General features: G+C 44.3%; 1 protein-coding gene across 2 annotated transcripts; it reads right to left on the bottom strand.

The window, feature by feature from the left end:
• Nucleotides 1-3,031: 3,031 nt before the first annotated feature.
• LOC127056800 (zinc finger and SCAN domain-containing protein 20-like) lies at nucleotides 3,032-5,280 on the bottom strand. Of its 2 annotated transcripts, none has more exons than XR_007775917.1 (2): nucleotides 4,252-4,581; nucleotides 3,032-3,635 (listed from the first exon to the last, which is right to left on the bottom strand). XR_007775917.1 is itself a non-coding variant. In XM_050965095.1 (2 exons), exons 1-2 carry the CDS (start codon nucleotides 5,175-5,177, stop codon nucleotides 3,106-3,108), a joined length of 1,053 nt encoding a protein of 350 aa, XP_050821052.1. In that variant the 5' UTR covers nucleotides 5,178-5,280; the 3' UTR covers nucleotides 3,032-3,105. The 2 variants fall into 2 exon arrangements, 1 of the variants encoding a protein (XP_050821052.1); XM_050965095.1 differs by lacking the exon at nucleotides 4,252-4,581 and adding an exon at nucleotides 4,655-5,280.
• Between the last annotated feature and the right edge of the window lie 14,962 nt (nucleotides 5,281-20,242).

The raw sequence follows: 20,242 nt of genomic DNA, 5'->3' as shown, positions 1-20,242 counted from the left end.
GCAACAGACTTCTGGGTGACCATCGGCAGGTCTCTTTATGCCTCAGTTTCCCATCTCTGAAATGTGACAGTCACTTCCTTTTCACCACCCTTTGTTTTGGCTATTTAGATATACGTCCTTTTGGACAGAGAGTGTCTCGTACTATATGTGTTCAGTACCTATCACAATATGGCCCTGATCTCAGTTTGGACCTCTGAGTGCTACTGTGAGAGTTAATAAAAATAACAGACTGCAGACCAAGCCATCTGTCACAGAGCTCTATTCCTCTTTCCCTGATACCCTCATTCTCTGAGTGGGAGATCTGATGATCCCTTCCCTCTCCCATGCATAATTACAAATATTGTTATTCGTCATAATATTGTCCAATCACTTGTAAAGCCAAGTATAATATTTAATTCTGATAGGTCAAACACATAAATATACAGAGCTGATTTGTTTAACAGCTATCCATCACTATTCTTAATCTCATGTACTTTGCTTCACATCATACTATTGCCAACCTCAAGCTTTCAAAAATCATGAGGAAGAACATGATTTTTTCTTTAAAAAGGGTTCTTTTTATTTCTTTCTGGGGCTGGAAACTGACTAAAATTAAATCTAAAGTGAGATTCTCACTTAATCCCCTGACTACAGGAGCTGGGGCTTTAAGAAAAACACCAAATATTGCAAGTCTAACAATAACATTACAAGAGTTGGCAACACTACCTAATGTTTAAGCTGGATACATGTTAAAGTTTTGATTTTTTGAAGGTTGAATTCTGTCTCAGTTACATCAGACTGAAGAGAACTTCATTTAAAATAGTGGGATTGTACAGATGTCATTTAGGATGAATTTTAGCCTGCACAATTTTTTAAAATTTACAGTGATGTAAGAGAAGGAAAGAATGCAGCTTCACTGTCAGAGCCCAGGCTTGAGCCTACAGGGCTGGCAGTTAGAAAAAAAAATGTTTTATTTGCACATAATCTGGATAGCACTGAGAGACAATAAACATGGAGCCATACAATGTCATTTTTAAGTTGTGTAATGTAATGTAATGGAAAAATATTTGAGTCATGTGGCCAGGTGTCGTCCTTAGGCATACAAAGCATACATGGCTGCGTTGGGCACCTGAAAATTTGGGGCACCCCTGAGTCTTTGTGTCCACCCTCCTACCTCTTCCTATCCCTGTTCTGACCCTTCCTGCAGGCTCCCACCACAGCTGGCTGCTGCAGCCTGGTGAGCCTTCCTCTGGAGGGGACCTAGTACTTAAAAGTAAAAAAGCCTTCCAGCCTGCCAGACTTATTAGCACAACATTGTAACTGTTAAAGAGCCATTCAAGTGGTAATGAAGCCATTTAACAGGCATTTGCTAATCCCCAGGTATATACTGTCAGGCCATGACTACACTTACAGTTTTGCAGCACTGGTAGTTACAGCTGTGTTCGTACAGCTGTGTAGGGCCAGCGCTGCAGTGTGGCCACACTGACAGCTACCAGCGCTGCAGTGTGGCCACATTTGCAGCACTTGCAGCGCTGTTGGGAGTGGTGCATTGTGGGCAGCTATCCCACAGAGCACCTCATCCCATTTTGGCGCTGTGACTTGTGGGAAGGGGAAGGAAGTGTGCGGGTCTTTCCGCTTCCTGTTCCAACGCCCCGTGGTGCTTTGCTACACATTCCGAGCAGTTTGGCGGCATTATGAGTCTGCAGCGCGATTTCTGAGATTTCTGTTACAAATGGAGCCTGAGCTGCTGAGGACCTTGCTGATGAATGTTGCCAGCACATCTCGCATGGCAGTGGAGCTATCCCTTCAGCTGCAAAGTGACAGTGAGGAGTCAGACAATGATATTGAAACTCCTGACGCTCAAGACCCTCAATTGCTTGTGGCAGTAACGAACGTGTTTAGCACCGTGGAACGGTGCCTTTGGGCTCGGGAAACCAGCACTCAGTGGTAGTATCACATCGTCCTGCAAGCCTGGGATGATGAGCAGTGGCTGCAGAACTTTCGGATGAGAAAAGCCACTTTCATGGGACTGTGTGCTGAGCTTGCCCCTACCCTGCGGCGCAGGGACACGAGATTGAGAGCTGCCCTGCCAGTGGAGAAGCGGGTGGCTATTGCAATCTGGAAGCTGGCAACTCCAGACAGCTACCGATCGGTGGCGAACCAGTTTGGAGTGGGAAAGTCCACCGTTGGAATGGTGCTGATGCAAGTTTGCACAGCCATTAATCGCACCCTGCTAAGAAGAACTGTGACTCTGGGGAACGTGCAGGACATTGTGGATGGCTTTGCACAAATGGGTTTCCCTAACTGTGGAGGGGCAATAGCTGGGACGCATATTCCTATTCTGTCCCCACCCCACCTGGCATCAGAGTACGTTAATCGCAAGGGGTATTTCTCCGTGGTTCTGCAAGCGCTTGTGGATCACCGTGGGCGTTTCACTGACATTTACTCAGGATGGCCTGGAAAGGTGCATGATGCACGCATCTTTCGGAACACTGCCCTGTTCAGGAAGCTGAGGGCCAGGACTTTTTTCCCAGACCGCAAGATCACAGTAGGGGACGTCGAAATACCCACTGTGATCCTTGGAGACCCCGCTTACCCCTTAATGCCTTGGCTCATGAAACCGTATACAGGGAAGCTTGACAGGGGCAAGGACCGGTTCAACTGCAGGCTGAGCCGGTGCAGAATGACTGTGGAGTGTGCTTTTGGCTGTTTGAAAGGCCGCTAGAGGTGTCTTTATGGGAAGCTACATTTGGGGGAAAGCAGCATCTCCGCTATTATATCCGCGTGCTGTACCCTCCATTATATTTGTGAAGGGAAGGGTGAAAGATTCAGTGAGGAATGGACCTCCTGAGTTTCGACGCTTAGAGGCTGAATTTGCACAGCCAGAGAGCAGGGCTACTAGAGAGGCCCAGGAAAGGGCTTCAAGGATTAGGGATGCCTTAAGGGAGCAATTTGATGCTGAGAGCCAACAGTAATGTTTGGTGCCTTTGCTGTGCTCCTTTCTACCTTGGGGTACAATATTTACCACTTCCTGCAATAATAAAATGTATTGTAAAAGTCATAAAATCCTTTATTCAAAGTACAGTACATAAAAGGCCAGGGGGGTTAGGGTGGTGGACTGTACATTCAGAGGTTTGAATATGTCCTGTTTGGATTACTGTTCAATGTCTGCTGCACTTCAGGATTACTATGCTGCAGAGTAATGGGGGTGGAGTGCACAGGGTAAGAATTGTAGTTATCAGGGCTGGTAGGTGATCGTACAGGTGTTGGGGGCAGCTGGGGGTAATAAGAAACTGGCTGCTGGAGAAAGGTGTTTTGTGCAAATACTGGGGAACAAGAAAGAGAGCTTTGGGAGGGGTGTGGGTTACCACGGTACAGATCTGCCTGCATGGCTACAAGAGACTCGAAAGAGTCAGTTTGGCAAGCCAGGAGGCTTATCATGTGCTTTGAGGTTTTTTTGGTAGCCAATTCCTTTCTCCTGCTTTCTATTTGCCTCCACTCATACATTTTCTCTCTCCATTCCTGTGTCTTCCTACTTTCTCTGTTGTACTGATTCATAACTGCTTTGATCAACTCCTCTTTTGATTTTCGTGGATTTTTTCTCAAGTTCTGCAACCGACGTGAGGCCGGTGATCCGGCTGCATTAGTCAAGGTCACTAAAAAAAACATAGATAGAAACATGTAAAACACAGAGGCTACATTGTTTATTTTCACACAGTGAAGGAGTTTGTAGACTTTTTGTAGCATCATTCCCACATACCTAACATAACACAGAGAGGCCAGGGAAGCGAAGGCATGGCGAGCAATGGGGTGAGTGTTTCTGCCCCGACTTCACCTGAGAGGGGGAACTGACTGATGGCTCACTGGGGTTTATCTGCACTGGGTACAGGAGGTAGCTGGTGGCCTGCACAGGGGACAGTAGGGAACATGCAGGTGGCGAGCTACTGGCGGGGGGGGCGGTCTGCGGAACTGCCGGCCTGCTGGTGACGGGGAGGAATGCACCGCGGGGCTGGCTGCCTGCTGGAAAGGGGGGTGGGGAGACTGGAGCGCACCGCGGGGCTGGCTGCCTGCTGGAAAGGGGGCGGGGGAGACCGGAGCGCACCGCAGGGCTGGCTGCCTGCTGGAAGGGGGTGGGGAGACCGGAGCACACCGTGGGGCTGGCTACCTGCTGGAAGGGGGTGGGGAGACCAGAACGCACCGCGGTGCTGGCTACGTGCTGGAAGGGGGTGGGGAGACCGGAGCGCACCGCGGGGCTGTGGGGGTACCGCAAACCTGGCGCCCTGCACTCAAGTATCCCTAAATTCTCAACAGGGTTTCCTACTGCCAGATATATCACTGCTGCGTGTTACCTGGGAAGAGAGGGAGGGTCTTCTACAGCAATGTGGATTCTGCCCTGGCCCCTATGCAGCTTGCCTGTGTGCAGCCATGGTCCCCCCACCCCTCGCTGCACAGTGGATCGGACGAGTTAGCCTGACCGGGACAAGGACCACGGTGGCTCTCCCTATAAACTTGCGAAAGCACATTGCCCACGCTCTGGCTGCAACTTTTCAAGAGATTACTGAGGCAGATTACAGAGACGTGATAGAGCAAATCAATGGGCTATTCCACATTTAGGCATGCAGGCAGGCAGCCATAACCCAAAACCTCCTCTCCCAAAACATAAAAATCTGCTTACCCCAAGCACGATCCTCTGCTTCTTCCTCACCAGCAACTTCCAGCTGCTGTGACTGGCTAGCCTCCTCCTGGCTTGAGAAGAGCTCCTGGCTGCATGCCTCCTGGGACTCCGGGGTGTCTCCCTCCACCACAGTAGCCTGACTCTCGGCTTCCTCTACACCCCCCCCCACTTCTCCCTGCTCTGAACTCTCCATCGTGCTCCTAGGATTGGCAGTGGGGTCACACCCAAGTATGGCATCCAGCTCCTTGTAAAAACGGCAGGTTGTGGGGGTAGCTCCTGAGCAGCGATTTCCCTCACGGGCTTTGCAGTAAGCACTGCGCAGCTCCTTAATTTTTACCCTGCACTGCAACGCATCCCGTTCATGGCCCCTTCTCAGCAAGGACTGTGATATCTGCCCATAGGTATCATAATTTCTCCGGCTGGAGCGCAGCTGTGCTTGCACAGCTTCCTCACCCCAAACACTGATGAGGTCCTGCAGCTCGGAACTGTTCCATGCTGGGGCTCGTCTGGGGCGTGGAGGCATGGTCGCTGATTGATTGATTGATTGATTGCACTCCACACCTGGCTGAGCAAACAGGAAGGGGATTTTTAAAATTCCCGGGGCATTTAAAGGTGGGGTCAGCTGAGCCCAGGGAATGGAGTGTGCATGATTACCAGAGAGGCTTATAAGGTATGCTGGGATACCTCCTTATACCCCGGAGGTCAATAAAAGCGCTGGTGGGCGTCCACACTTGCTGGGCAGTGCTGGATCACCAGCGCTGGAATCCCTACACCCGAGGCTCGACCGGGTGTACAGCCAGCGCTGCAACCAGGGAGTTGCAGCGCTGGCCGTGCTTTGCAAGTGTGGCCACATCCTAAGTTGCAGCGCTGTAACCCCCTCACCTGCGCTGCAACTCTCTAGTGTAGCCATGGCCTCAGTTTCTGAATTTACTGACCAAAAAAAACAGTTGTGCATTGGTGACCTGCAAGTGGGATACCAGCAACCACTTCCTCCCCAGGGAAGCTTCACCCGATTTGCCGACTGGAGGTTCATCCACAGGGCCCGGCTCAACTGCATCCCACTGAACGGAGCTATCTACCATGGGAATCGGGACAAGTGATGCAGGAAGTGCAGCTATGCCAACAAGATGCTACTTCACATCCTGTGTAACTGCAAGCCCCATTTGAGAGCTTGGCAGCTGCAACACAACACCATCCAAGATCGCCTGGCTAGAGCCATCCCACCACCCATGGGGAAGGTTGCTGTAAACTCTGCCATCCTCAGAACCAACAGCCAACTGCGACCAGACATAGTCATCACCAATGAGGGCCAGAAGATCATCATCATGATAGACATCACAGTGCCATTCGAGAACAGGACCCCGGCCTTCCACTATGGCCAAGCTTGAAAGGTAGAGAAATGTGCCCCTCTGTCTGAAATCTTGAGAGCTAAGGGTTACCAGTTCCAGACACATGCACTGATCATCAGAGTCTTAGGCGCATGGAACCCCAGTAACGAGTGAGTGCTGAGAGAATGCAGAATTGGTCAACGCTACGCTTGGCTGATGAGGCAACTCATGGTGTCAGATAGCATCAGGTGGTCAAGAGATATCTACATAGAACACATCACTGGACATCGGCAATACCAGGAGGGATAAGCTGGAGTGCTGATGAGAAGTGCAGTCAGGAAAATAACAAATACTTTCCTCATGGATTGTATTTTCTAAATGGACAACCAACCTAATTGTCCCTCAATAATTGAGAATCTCCACTCATTGATATGTTTTGCTTTCCACAACCAAATCTCTGTACAACTTTTCGTGAGTGATGTACCCGAGTATTCAGATTGTAAGATCTAAACTGTATTGTTAAATCTATTCACCCAAATTTGGTTTATTGCTGATGATGTGACTTATTATCAAGTGACTTTTAAAAAACTAACTTTGTATTTGTGGATCATCTAAGCACTATACTCAGATGTACAGACACTCTTTTCCCAACCTATGTATTATATAAAAATTTTTAACATTAACTTTAATAAAAAATTTAAATTTACTCAGAACATGTTAGTCTACAGGACCTTAGTTTAAAATTTGCTTTAAAAATATTTCATTAGTGTGTTGCTGAAGATTATAAAATCACATCTCTAAAAAATCCTTACATCGATTTTTAGATGTACAATCTGAGGGTACATCTACACTATGGGATAATTCCAATTTTACATAAACTTGTTTTATAAAACAGATTGTATAAGGTCGAGTGCACGCTGCCACACTAAGCACATTAATTCGGTGGTGTGCGTCCATGGTCCGAGGCTAGCATCGATTTCCAGAGCATTGCACTGTGGGTAGCTATTCCGTAGCTATCCCATATTTCCCACAGTCTCCCCAGCCCCTTAGAATTCTGGGTTGAGAGCCCAGTGGCTGATGGGGCAAAAATCATTGTCGCGGGTGGTTCTGGTTAAATGTTGTCAGTCATTCCTTCCTCCAGGAAAGCAACGGCAGACAATCATTTCGCGCCCTTTTTCCCTGAATTGTCCTGGCAGACACCATAGCATGGCAACCATGGAGCCCGTTCAGCTTTTTTTTTTAGTCACCGTATGTGTACTGGATGCCATGGACAGAGGCGATACTCCAGCGCTACACAGCAACATTTATTTGCTTTTGCATGATAGCAGAGATGGTTACCAGTCGTTCTGTACTGTCTGCTGCCAGTGTAATTTGGTAATGATATGACGGTTATCTGTTCTTCTGTGCTGTCTGCTGCTATCATGGGTGCCCCTGGCTGAGATTGGCCGGGGGCGCAAAAGCAAAACTGGGAATGATTCCCCGAGTCAATCCCTCCTTTATGATTTCTAAAAATAGAGTCAGTCCTGCCTAGAAGATGAGGCAAATGTACTAGAGAAACAGTGTATCAGAGAGCACAGCTGCTCCATGTCAGATCTGGCAGAAATGATGAGCTACATGCCATTCATGGGGGTTGCCCCTGCAACAACCCCATCTGTTGCTTCCCTCCTCCCCCAACCTTCCTGGGCTACCGTGGCAGTGTCTCCCCCATTTGTGTCATGAAGTTATAAAGAATGCAGGAATAAGAAACAGTGACTTGTTAGTGAGATAAAATGAGGAGGAGGCAGCCTCCTCGTGCTATGACAGTCTAGGCAGAACATTAAGCCATGCGGGGGAGAGGAGCCCAGCATGCTGCTGCTATGATAGTCCAGGCAGGACAGAATCTTTTCTTTACACAGGAAAGGGAGGGGGCTGATGGAGCTCAGCCCCCAGTGGCTATGATGAAGACGGTTACCAGCCGTTCTGTCTCATCTACTGGGAATGACCAGGAATCATTCCTATTTTTACCCAAGCACCCCTGAGGCCAGCCAGGGGTATTCAGCAGCTATCAAGCATGTTGTACCATCTGCCACCGGGGAGGGAAGAGGAGTGGATAGTGCTCTTCACTGCCGCAGCATCGCGTCTACCAGCAGCATTCAGTAGACATAGGGTGACATTAAAAAAAGTCAAGAAACAATTTTTTTCCCTTTTCTTTCACATGGTGGGTGGGGAAGGGGTACATTGACGAGCTATTCCCTGAACCACACCGGACAATGTGTTTGAACCTACAGGCATTGAGCTCAGCCAAGAATGCAAATACTTTTCGGAGACTGCTGGGGACTGTGGGATAGCTGGAGTCCTCAGTACCCCCTCCCTCCCTCCATGAGCGTCCATTTGAGTCTCTGGGTTCCCTTTACGCTTGTCACGCAGCACTGTGTAGCCTGTAGATTTTTTTTTCAAACACTTTGGCATTTCGTCTTCTGTAATGGAGCTCTGATAGAACAGATTTGTTTCCCCACACAGCGATCAGATCCAGTATCTCCCGTACGGTCCATGCTGGAGCTCTTTTTGGATTTGGGACTGCATTGCCCCCCATGCTGATCAGAGCTCCACGCTGGGCAAACAGGAAATGAAAATCAAAATTTCGCGGGGCTTTTCCTGTTTACCTGGCCACTGCATCCGAGTTCAGATCGCTGTCCAGAGCGGTCACAGTGGTGCACTGTGGGATACCGCCTGCAGGCCAATACTGTCGATTTGCTGCCACACTAACCCTAATCCGATATGGTAATACCGATTTTAGCGCTACTCCTCTCATCGGGGATTTAAAGAGCCCTTTATAGTGATATAAAGGGCCTCGTAGTGTGGACGAGTACAGCGTTAAATCGGTTTAACGCTGCTAAAATCGGTTTAAACGCGTTGTGTAGACCAGGCCTGAGTATGTATCTTTATCCTTAAATGCTTAGATCTTCAGACATACAGCGTTTAAAATAAATCCTTCAAAAGACCACTCTTTTCTAAAATACACACGCGAGCTCCGCCTGCTGTCAGGCATAGGGGCACCAGTTTAATAATATTGCATAGGGCCCCATAAATCCTAAGGACAGCCCTGCATGTGACCTTGAAAAGTGGTGTTTAATGGTAAGGGTAGATGTCAGAAAGTCAAGACTCCATAGTTCCTTTTCTTGCTCTTCCTCTGCCTCACTGACTTTGGGAAGTCAACTGAATTCCTGCATGTAAGTTTCTTTGTGAGTATATGCGTGTAATAAATAGCTTCTTTGCACAGGGTTAATATTTTAAGTCCTTAAATTCCTCAAATGAAAGGCAGCAAAAAAAGTGCAAAGGAATATAATTATAAGCAAGAGTAATTTGCACAGCATTACTACTGATAGTATTACTATCAACTGAACCATTTTAATTTTCCTAATAGATCCTTTGTATGGAAAGCATAGTTGCTATAATCTGTGATTGTGTTGTTTCATCACTGGATTCCCTTTCCAGAGTTGTAGTTTTATCTTTTGAAGATTCTGTTTTGCAAATATCTTCCCTGATTTTCTAAGTCTTCTTTCCCCCGCCCCTTCCCTTTAAGTCAAAGATCTTTCCAAGGTTAGTTTACTTGTTTTAACAGTGATTTCATTTGCAAAGAAGAAATGTATTAAACCTGCTGTCAATTAGCTGAATTGATAACACCTGATTGAGCAAATGGCAAGATGTATTTTTACAGCTGGGCTTCCTAAATATTTATCATCTCAGTTTAAAGTCAAGAAAAAATAAGTTATGAGGGTAAAAAAACATCAGACATATGTTATGTGTTACCATCTTATTTGCCATCAAATGTTTAATAACGATTTTTATTTTTAACATCAAAGAAAGTGGTTTTTAAAAATAAAGTATGAGACTCAACAAAGTCTAATAGACAAAAAAGGGTGTTGTCTATTAGAATAAATAGACTGGTGGATCTTTAAATATCACCTATATCTGGGCTGAACCTGAGGAGAGTGGGGGGTGAAAATACCTGCCCCGCCCTCACAGCCTTGCTGTAGCCAGCTTAACAGTAGAATAAATGGGCTGGAGAAAAGTAATAACAATAGCATTAAAACATATCTGCAGCAGACCTGAGAACTGATAGACTGTACACACCCGAAATGAACTTCACAATAGAATGCATTGTTTCTATTTTGATCTCCACCAGTCTTAAAAAGAAAAAATAGTAATATATATGGGCAGGTAGAGCATTCTGTGAAATGCTTTGATCAACAGGAAAATGCTGCTGAAAGTGGTGAGGAAAGGTGGACCAGTGCTTAGGGTGCTAGCCCAGGACTTGACACCTGAGTGCAATTCCTTGCTCTACAGCAAACTTCCTGTGTGACCTTTAGCAAGTAAGTTAGTCTCCTCTCTGCCTCAGTTCCCGATCTGTAAAATGGAACCTTACAAGGGCACTGTGAGACACTGAGATACCATGGTAACAGGCTGTAAAAATATAGTCTATAGATAGAAAATGTTGACAAACTAAAGGGTTTTAGAAATGTTGTTATAAGCCCTGCCTGATCAATGACTAGAGCAGCTATTATGCTGAAGAACCAACTTAGAAGAACTATCTAGATCAGAAGTACTCAAACTTTTTCTGTAATCCCCACCACCACCAGTAATGGAATCTGTCTGTGCTCCCCCCACCCCACCATTACTGCACAGTTGGCTCAGCAGAGGAGCTTGGGCTGATAGCAGATAGGGTGACCAGACAGCCACTGTCAGGGCCAGCTCTTGGCACCAGCATTCCAAGCATAAGAACATAAGAACGGCCGAACTGGCTCAGACCAAAGGTCCATCTAGGCCAGTATCTGTCTATCGACAGTGGCCAGTGCCAGGTGCCCCAGAGGGAGTGAAGCTAACAGGCAATGATCAAGTGATCTCTCTCCTGCCATCCATCTCCATCCTCTGATGAACAGAGGCTAGGGACACCAGTCTTTACCCTTCCTAGCTAATAGCCATTTATGGACTTAGCCACCATGAATTTATCCAGTTCCCTTTTAAACATTGTTATAGTCCCAGCCTTCACAACCTCCTCAGGTAAGGAGTTCCACAAGTTGACTGTGTGCTGTGTGAAGAAGAACTTCCTTTTATTTGTTTTAAACCTGCTACCTATTAATTTCATTTGGTGACCCCTAGTTCTTGTATTATGGGAATAAGTAAATAACTTTTCCTTATCCACTTTCTCCACATCACTCATGATTTTATATACCTCTACCATATCCCCCCTTAGTCTCCTCTTTTCCAAGCTGAAGAGGCCTACCCTCTTTAATCTTTCCTCATATGGGACCCTCTCCAAACCCCTAATCATTTTAGTTGCCCTTCTCTGAACCTTTTCTAGTGCTAGAATATCTTTTTTGAGGTGAGGAGACCACATCTGTACACAGTATTCGAGAGGTGGGTGTACCATGGATTTATATAAGGGCAATAATATATTCTCAGTCTTATTCTCTATCCCCTTTTTAATGATTCCTAACATCCTGTTTGGTTTTTTGACCGCCTCTGCGCACTGCGTGGACATCTTCAGAGGACTATCCACGATGACGCCAAAATCTTTTTCCTGACTCATTGTAGCTAAATTAGCCCCCATCATATTGTATGTATAGTTGGGGTTATTTTTTCCAATGTGCATTACTTTACATTTATCCACATTAAATTTCATTTGTCATTTTGTTGCCCAATCACTTAGTTTTGTGAGAGCTTTTTGAAGTTCTTCACAATCTGCTTTGGTCTTAAGTATCTTGAGTAGTTTAGTATCATCTGCAAACTTTGCCACCTCACAGTTTACCCCTTTCTCCAGATCATTTATGAATAAATTGAATAGGATTGGTCCTAGGACTGACCCTTGGGGAACACCACTGGTTATTCCTCTCCATTCTGAGAATTTACCATTAATTCCTACCCTTTGTTCCCTGTCTTTTAGCTAGTTCTCAGTCCATGAAAGGACCTTCCCTTTTATCCCATGACAGCTTAATTTACGTAAGAGCCTTTGGTGAGGGACCTTGTCAAAGGCTTTCTGGAAATCTAAGTACACTATGTCCACTGGATCCCCCTTGTCCACATGTTTGTTGACCGCTTCAAAGAACTCTAATAGATTAGTAAGATATGATTTCCCTTTACAGAAACCATGTTGACTATTGCTCAACAGTTTGTTTTTCTATGTGTCTGACAATTTTATTCTTAACTATTGTTTTGACTAATTTGCCCAGTACTGACGTTAGACTTACCGGTCTGTAATTGCTGGGATCACCTCTAGAGCCCTTTTTAAATATTGGCGTTACATTAGCTAACTTCCAGTCATTGGGTACCGAAGCTGATTTAAAGGACAGGTTAATAGTTCCACAGCTTCACATTTCTTATTATACTCTTGCACTTAAGCTGGCAGTGTTTGTGCTCCTTTCTATTTGCCTCACTAGGATTTCACTTCCACTTTTTAAAGGAAGTCTTTTTATCTCTCACTGCTTCTTTTACATGGTTGTTAAGCCACGGTGGCTCTTTTTTAGTTCTTTTAATGTGTTTCTTAATTTGGGGTATACATTGAAGTTGGGCCCCTATTATGGTGTCTTTAAAAAGGGCCTATGCAACTTGCAGGGATTTCACTTTAGTCAGTGTACCTTTTAACTTTTGTTTAACTAACCCCCTCATTTTTGTATAGCTCCCTCTTTTGAAATTAATATGCTTGGGGCGGCACTCTGGCTTTTCTTTCCTTTTTTTTTTTTTTTTTTTTTTTTGCTTCAGCGACAGCACTCCTCCTTCTCCCTCCCCCCCTTGAGGTGGCAAAAAACCTGGAGCCGGCCTTGCCCACTATTAAAAATTGGAATGGGTGTGGGGGGTAATAGGCTTCTATATAACAAAAAAGCCTCAAATATCAGGGCTTTAAAATTGGGACATCTGGTCACTGTAATAGCAGAACTGGGGATGGTGAAGGGGGAAGCTGAAACTACACACAGAGCTGCCTGGAAGTGGAGAGGGAATAAGGGTGGAGTAGGGCTGTAGGTGGGGCTGGAGCTGGGCTGGGTGCCAAGGGGAACTGTGGCTGGGAAAGGAGTTGTGCTTGAGGCAGAGTGGAGTTGCATCTGGGGCCAGAATAAAGCTGGGGGCAGAGCAGGGGGCTGAGTGAAGCTGTGGCTGGGGGAAGAGCAGGAGGTGGGGCAGAGTTGGGACTGAAGCAGGAGCTGGGCTTGGGGCAGAGCAAGGCTGGCTGGCGCTCACTCCCCGCCCTCCATGAGGGCAGGCCTAGGGCCTGCCATATGCCCCCTCCAAATGTTCCTCTATGTCCCTTTAGGGGAGGCACTGCATAGTTTCGGGACCACTGTATCTAGATTCTGCAAGGGTTAGAAATTGGAGAAAAAAATATCCCCATCCTACAAATGTTTCCAAGGCAGGAAATCTTGACCCAGTTTAATGTTAAAATTGTGATACTCCAACTTTTAAACTGTGATGGCTAAGAAAACTTGGGATGGAGGATAAGACAATGATGGATCAGAGACCATGAGGCTGTCTCAGATAGCTCAGTGGTTTGAGCATTGGCCTGCTAAATCCAGGAGAGGGCCATTTAGGGATCTGGGGCAAAACAAAAAAAAATCTTTCAGGGACACACTTGGTGCTGCTCATGAAGGCAGGACTGGACTTGATGACCTTTCAAGCTCCCTTCCAGTTCCATGAGATAGGTATCTCCATATAATAAAAAAAAAATAAACTGGACATTACCCATGCTCTGTGTACCAAAGCAGAGGAAATAATTGCTTCAAACAAATTAGGATCCTTTCTTGGGGTCTTTTCAAGTAACATTTTAATATTTCTATAAATTGGCATGAACCCAAGGGAAAAATGAGTCAATGACTTCTTGCTTTAAGTATCCCTTTCTCCTCTCTTTGCTCTCAGCCAGACAGACAACAGATCACAAAAGATAACTGAAGGGACTGGGTTATCTGCATCAATGGATAGGCAGCTTTGTCAAAGTTAAAAAAGGAAATATTTCACAGTGTATTGGGGCTTGTTTCCCAGAGAGGGTAATGTTATATGATACTGCATTTAAAAATCATATACAGTTGTCATAGCTACTCACTCCTATGCACTTCATTAAAGTCAATAGGAAGTGCAGATGCTCAGCTTTCCTGAAAATCAGGCTCTGGAGGTAACTGCGGATTTAGCTTCTGATTCTGCATTGTGATCCTCACTGCTGGACTGATGCAGAATCGAGGCCTTGTGTGTCTACCTTACTTATTCAGGCCCTCTGCTGGTCCTCTGCCACCACAGGCTGGTTTGCAATTTGGGGAAACAAGATCTGATCTCAAGGTATCAAGAAGTGGCAGGTCCTTGCAGCAGTAAAATAATAATTTGGGTCCATTGTTATGGGAAAGTATATTAAACAATATGGACACTCTGAAGGAAAACAAGAATCCACGTGATAAGCAAATTAGTCAGTAATATCTTTAGTCCTAACTATTGTCTGGGTTTGCTCAGGCCTGACAGCTCTAAGAATGCAGGTGACAGCCAAAGTTTGTTTCTAGTCTCATATATTTTTTAAAAAAGTTCATTAGCTTTGTTGCACTCTGTTTTAAAAAAATACATCATATTCACTTGCAAAGCTTAGAAGCTAGGTTCACAGGTTCATACTTAGCAAAAAATATTTTATTTTACAAAGTAGATTATGATGGTGACCAGGTGTGAATGAACATGCAAAATCAATTATTCTTTTTATAATACATGTATTTGTATTATCAGTTTTGATTTTTGCAGTTTTCTTGGCTTTAAAGAAAACTATATAATCAGTACTTCTCCTATTGGTCCATAATCAGCCCAGTTTCCCCCTTCAGAAACATAGTTGCACAAAAATGTTCCCCACCCTGAAGTAGGGTGGCCAGATGCCCGGTTTTCAACTGGAAGGTCCGGTCGAAAAGGAGTCCTGACAGTGTCCAGTCAGATCCACTGACTGAACACCCAAAGTCTGGTTACTGCGGGTGGGGGAGGCGTGCCATCCCCTGCTCAGCCAGGGCGATCTCCTAGCTGTGTCGGGTGGCTGCAGCTCCCAGCCCTGGCTCCGCGGGCAAGTCCCTCCAGACCTGGTGAGGGGGGACGGTTGCAGGGGGAGAGGAGAGAAGGGGAAAAGCAGCAAGTGATGGGGGAGAAGGGAAGAGGAGTGGATGGGGAAGAGGTGGGGCAGGGTCAGGGCAGGGGGCGGGAGAGGCAAAGCAGGGGAGGTTCCAGCACTCCTGCTGGAGTGTCCAGTTTTTAAATGTTACTAAGTTGGCAACCCTCCCCTGAACAGATTTAAATTTAAATTTAAATTGGTCTAATTTCTTCTTTCATCTCCCTGTTTACTTCCTGGGCAATACAACAAACTTTATAGTGTTATTTGATGCCTGGTAGACCTACCTCAGTTGTGAGCCTAATTGGGGGAAAGTAGATAAAAATTCATAGCATTACAATAACCTATAACAATGAATGTTGATGGGATATGGTGTAAAAGGAAGAGAAACAGACTAAATTAGTCTAAACAAAAAAGTTTACTTCTGTAACTCAGACTGTGTTAAGATCATGCCTGATGAATAGGAATAGTATGAGACTGGAAATCAGTCAGTCAAAATTGGTGTGGTGAAATCAGGCCTAATTGGTGGACAAAATAATGAGGGGATGTGCTATTCAATTATACACTCCCCTTTTGGGTTGTCAAAAAGAGACTTTGGGGAGAAAATTAGCAGACGCAAGCATTAATGCTGGCTGACTGAAATATGGGAGAACAGGAAGGTGAAAGCTTCACCATAATGGCTGCCACCCCTATTCCACTGTCTTCTGGAATCCTGGGATCTACTGTGACACTTCTGCAACTGTACTGTCCTTATCCTGAGATGTCCTGACCAGTATGGGCCAGAGAAAGGGACCCAGATGGTATCACTTGGGTGAAATTCTAAATACCATTTGGGATGAGACTTCATTACCCGCCCCCATGTGTCCATTTCCCCCCACACCTTACTTCATCTCTTTCCTCTTTCTCTTCTTTTCCTTTCTGTTTAAGAGGAGTCTGCTGCTATAAGCCTGTGACTAGAAGAGGCTGCTGAAAACCAAAGCCCTAACCAGCCCAAGGCTGCACATTTGCCAGGTTTCAAAGGGCAAAGTCATAAGACTGTGTGCTGTGCTTGTGCTTTTCCAGCAGTAAGGTTGCGTGTCATCTTAGTTTATGTGCAATGTGCTTCAGGCAGCACGTGGCCAGGATTCATCACCAAATTTGGTCCACTGGTTGGATCATTAGCATTCCTGGCTTGGGGCACGTACTGACGGGGAGTGCAACGTGAACACTGATTCAGGCCCTCCCAGATTGCAAGTGAAAGTCAACACCAGAGTCAAAAGTTGCATTTTCTATCTTTGCTGTTCTCTTCTTTTCCTTTTGTGTGTGTTTGTCTTTCCTGTCTCTTAGGAAACGGGATCAGATTTTAACAACAGCAGCAGCAATAACAACAACAGCTCTAACCCATTTCAATTGACTTCTTCAGTTTTCCCTTATAAGGACAGTTATTACCATCTTTGATACTATTTAAGAGATGGTAAAAACTTGTAGAAACTCTCTACAGCTATAGGGAAAGGGAACAAGGAATATGTTTAAAATGAAAGCCTTTTTAATACTTTACAGTTAAAATACTTTAACTGTTTTTCCTTTTTTTAATCTTTAATAAAAAGGTTGAAAGGATTTAGAATGGTGTGTTTGCTAAGCAGTCTGAGGTCTCTGTATACCAAACCCCAAACTTAGTTTAAAACTGTTTAATGTTGGACAGTTACAGGATCATGTTCATACCCTTGGCTTTTTGGGGCCCATATCTTCCACTGATATTAATACAACAATAAAACAAACACAACAATATTTTCTAACTTTAAATTTGTGTGTGTAGATATGTTCTCTTGCTGATTTTTCTGTTTCTATTTGTCTTTTCCTTCCCTTTCTTCCTTCCCGGTTTGTCCCTTTTCATCCCTCATTTTTATCTTCTCTCCAACTTGTCTTTTTTGTTGTTCTCTTCTTGTTACCCTGTTTCTGTTTCAATCCCCTCTTCCACTTATCCTCCACTCCGCCTTATTCCTTATATCCCCCTATCTTTGTGTACCTCTGCCTCCAGTTATTAGTATAATATCTCATTTATAGCAACAAAAATGCTCTAGGTACCTAAAGGGAAGACTGTGGTCCATGCCCAAAGAATTTAGATTCTAAATTTAGATATGCCATAAGGAACTGCAGTGACAAATAAGCTAAGGAGGAAGTGGGGCAAAGAAGATCAAAGTTTACATCAGTATGATACTTATAACTCAGTTTAAGCATCTCCATGTCATAATGATGAATTTAAGAGTTTTGTTTTCTATTTGTTTGTGTTTTTGAGTTAGGAAATTATCTTGACTCATTATGGGCACTGCAGGAGAAATAAGTTCTCAGGGGCATTTAAATGAAGAGAATATAATGTAGCTGTTCCTTAGAGGGCTCAGACCATCCCCAGAAGTGTGTTTAGGATGCCATTTTGCTCCTGAAAGCTTGACATCTGCAAGGCCATGAAGCAAGGAAGATGTAATTTTGCTCTACAAAATGGTGTCCTCTATGTGGCATGATCTCACATGTACAGTGTATGCAACGTCACACTGTAGAGGATGCCATGTTGCTCTTCAAAGTGCTATCCTGTATGCTTTCCGGGGTCCCAGGAAGAAATAAGTCATTAAAACGGGGTCATGTTGGCAGAAAATATAGGAACTGCTGGAATACTGACTTAGCCCAGTGCTTTGGGCACTCCCTTGGGAGCGGGGGAGACCCAAGTTCAAATCACTTCTCCACTCAGGCAGAGGGGACAGTTGAACCTGGGTCTCCCACCTCCTGGGTGAGCGATCCAGTCACCTGGCTAAAAATTATAAGGAGGGTGCCACAACCTTCTCCTGTTTTGTGAGGGGTTAGGTGTGCTCAGAGAACTCCTCCTGGTTTGGACCCCAGACATGAGATAGGAAGGGGAATGCCTAATTTGTGGAACTTGACAGGGCTTAGGCATGAGGTAGGTACCCAGTGCTAGACTGAGGTGGCTGTGCCCACGCTCACTTGCAGAAATGTGGGAGCCAACGGGCTTTAACAGTAGAAATTGAAGTGCCTTCAGAGTTAGGCAGCAACTGAGTGCTGCATTTTGAAGTTCTCAGTTGCGCCTAAATACTGGACTTAGGCACCTACATCCTTTTGAATTTAGCTCTTAGGCATACTTGAAAAAATTACCCCCAAATGCTATGTTAAAATGCTGTGGAATCTGAAAATACACATATAGCAGATTAAGGGAAAAAACATTACAGGAAAGTTGTAACTGACACCAACAAGCGTTACAAACCCAAGAATTCAGAGTTAAAGTCAAAAGAAAATATGAGAAAGTATGGAAATACATAGTCAAGGTTCCCAACTGTACCCAATATCACGAGGAAAAAATCTGAAAAAATATACCCTCTCTCTTTAAAAAAATAGCTTAAAAATAGCTTAATCTACTGTGGGACTAGAAACAACAACATGCATTAATCATAATTGTATCAATATTGCATGGCCTTACTAGCAGAGTTAAGGATTGCGGGAGAAGGTTGGGGGTTTTCTGTTTTTGTTTTTTGATACCTTAATTATGCATTTCCATACCCTAATATGTTAAGATTTTTTTCAATAGTGTAGCTATTTCTTTGGTTGAATCAATCATATTTGTTTTTATTCAATGACTACAGCTATTCTTTGGTTAGCATTCCTGTGTTCCAGTTTCCTTTTGAACTTATTCTGTTAGCGGGCAACACTCTTCATTTTGGTGTGTTTCCATATTACTCTGTAAATCTCTGCAGAAAGATGTTGACACAGTTAATTTTATTTTAAGTAAAGCCAGACTAACTTGTTTTTTTCTATACTGTTTTGCACTATTCCCTATTTATTAACTGGGAAAATTGAGATTTCATAGGCCTAATCTTTTCAATTAACAATGGGACTGAAAGTTAAGTAGTGTTCTGAAGAAATAGTTCATTTTGTCTTATCCCTTGGTTTGACATGAATTACAACAGATATACCTTTGGCACTTGGTAATTATTTTTTTACACTGTATGACTCAAGTTCTATTATTGGACAGGTGATAATTATTTATTTTTAACAGGTGAAAATTTAGTATTTTTAGAAGGTGGAATAGGGAAGAAAAAGGTAGACTTTAATGTGATGGCTCTAATATAATGGGAACAATATTAAGTATTGAAGGGCATCAAATATAAAGCCCAGCATAGTGCAAGAGAAGGGAGAAGGAAGACCAGGTGAGAGAAACATTGAAGGAGTGAGTTGGAGAGGTAAAAGAGAACTAGGAGAGAGCAATGAATAGTGGGAGCACGTGGAAGACAGGGAGATTAGGAAGCATGGTGATCATCTGTGCTAAATGCAAGAGAGAGATCATGGTGGATTAGTACCCAAGAGAGGCCCTTTGATTTGGCCAGGATTTAGTCCTTGGTAATCATAGTAAAAGCAGGTTCCAGTTGTGTAGAGGGGCTGGAACCAAACTTAAGGAAGTTCAAGAGAAAACTGGAGGAGTGGAAGTCGAGATGGTGTTCTCAGAAAACATACCAAACAAAGGTGTTTGCTGATAAAGGGGGACGGGCAGGGCCGTCCTTAGGATTTATGGTGCCCTAGGCGAGATTATTAAACTGGTGCCCCCATGCCTGTCTTGCTCTTAGCAACACAAACACAAGCTTACAGTACTGGAAAACTTGCCACATGCAGGTTATTAAAACCAGTTTAACTTAATTAAGCACACTGTAATGCTGATGGACTGGCACTAAAGAAGTAGCACTATAGAAAAAATTCTGATTTGACAGAATGATGCAAATAATACCATTTTTTTAATTTGTCAACATTTTATTGGAAATTTCTATAAAAAGGTATTTAAACAAGGATTAGTTTTTAATTAAAAGCAATCTTTCTGGCTTTTTTGGCTGCAAAATCAGTAATAATGTCATAGCATGACAAAGACAAAGTGATGTCTTGTTCGATTGCAAGAATAGCAAGACCAGTCAAGTGTTCCTGACTCATTGTAGAGCGGAGATAGTTTTTAATGAGCTTTAGTTTTGAAAAACTCCGTTCTCCTGATGCTACTGTTACAGGAATTGTTAGTAGAATACGAGTGGCAATGTACACATTAGGATATATGTCAACGAGTTTGCTGGTAGGAATAAACTGTACAATGTCCATCATCGGTTTTGCATGTGGCAAAAACTCAATTTTTCGTATAGTTCAAGTCCA

This window comes from Gopherus flavomarginatus, chromosome 8 (genome assembly GCF_025201925.1).
Source record: "Gopherus flavomarginatus isolate rGopFla2 chromosome 8, rGopFla2.mat.asm, whole genome shotgun sequence".
Taxonomy (NCBI): domain Eukaryota; kingdom Metazoa; phylum Chordata; order Testudines; family Testudinidae; genus Gopherus; species Gopherus flavomarginatus.
Note: the sequence above shows the minus strand (reverse complement) of the source record. Positions and strands in the feature narration are given on the sequence as shown.

What these genes read in the sequence shown, in the direction of transcription:
- LOC127056800 (XM_050965095.1), bottom strand. Translation starts at nt 5,177, where the DNA reads ATGCCTCCACGCCCCAGACGAGCCCCAGCATGGAACAGTTCCGAGCTG. An exon ending in AGCAGAGGATCGTGCTTGGG is followed by an intron (nt 3,636 to 4,654) that starts GTAAGCAGATTT and finishes TGTTTTTTTTAG; the next exon opens with TGACCTTGACTAATGCAGCC.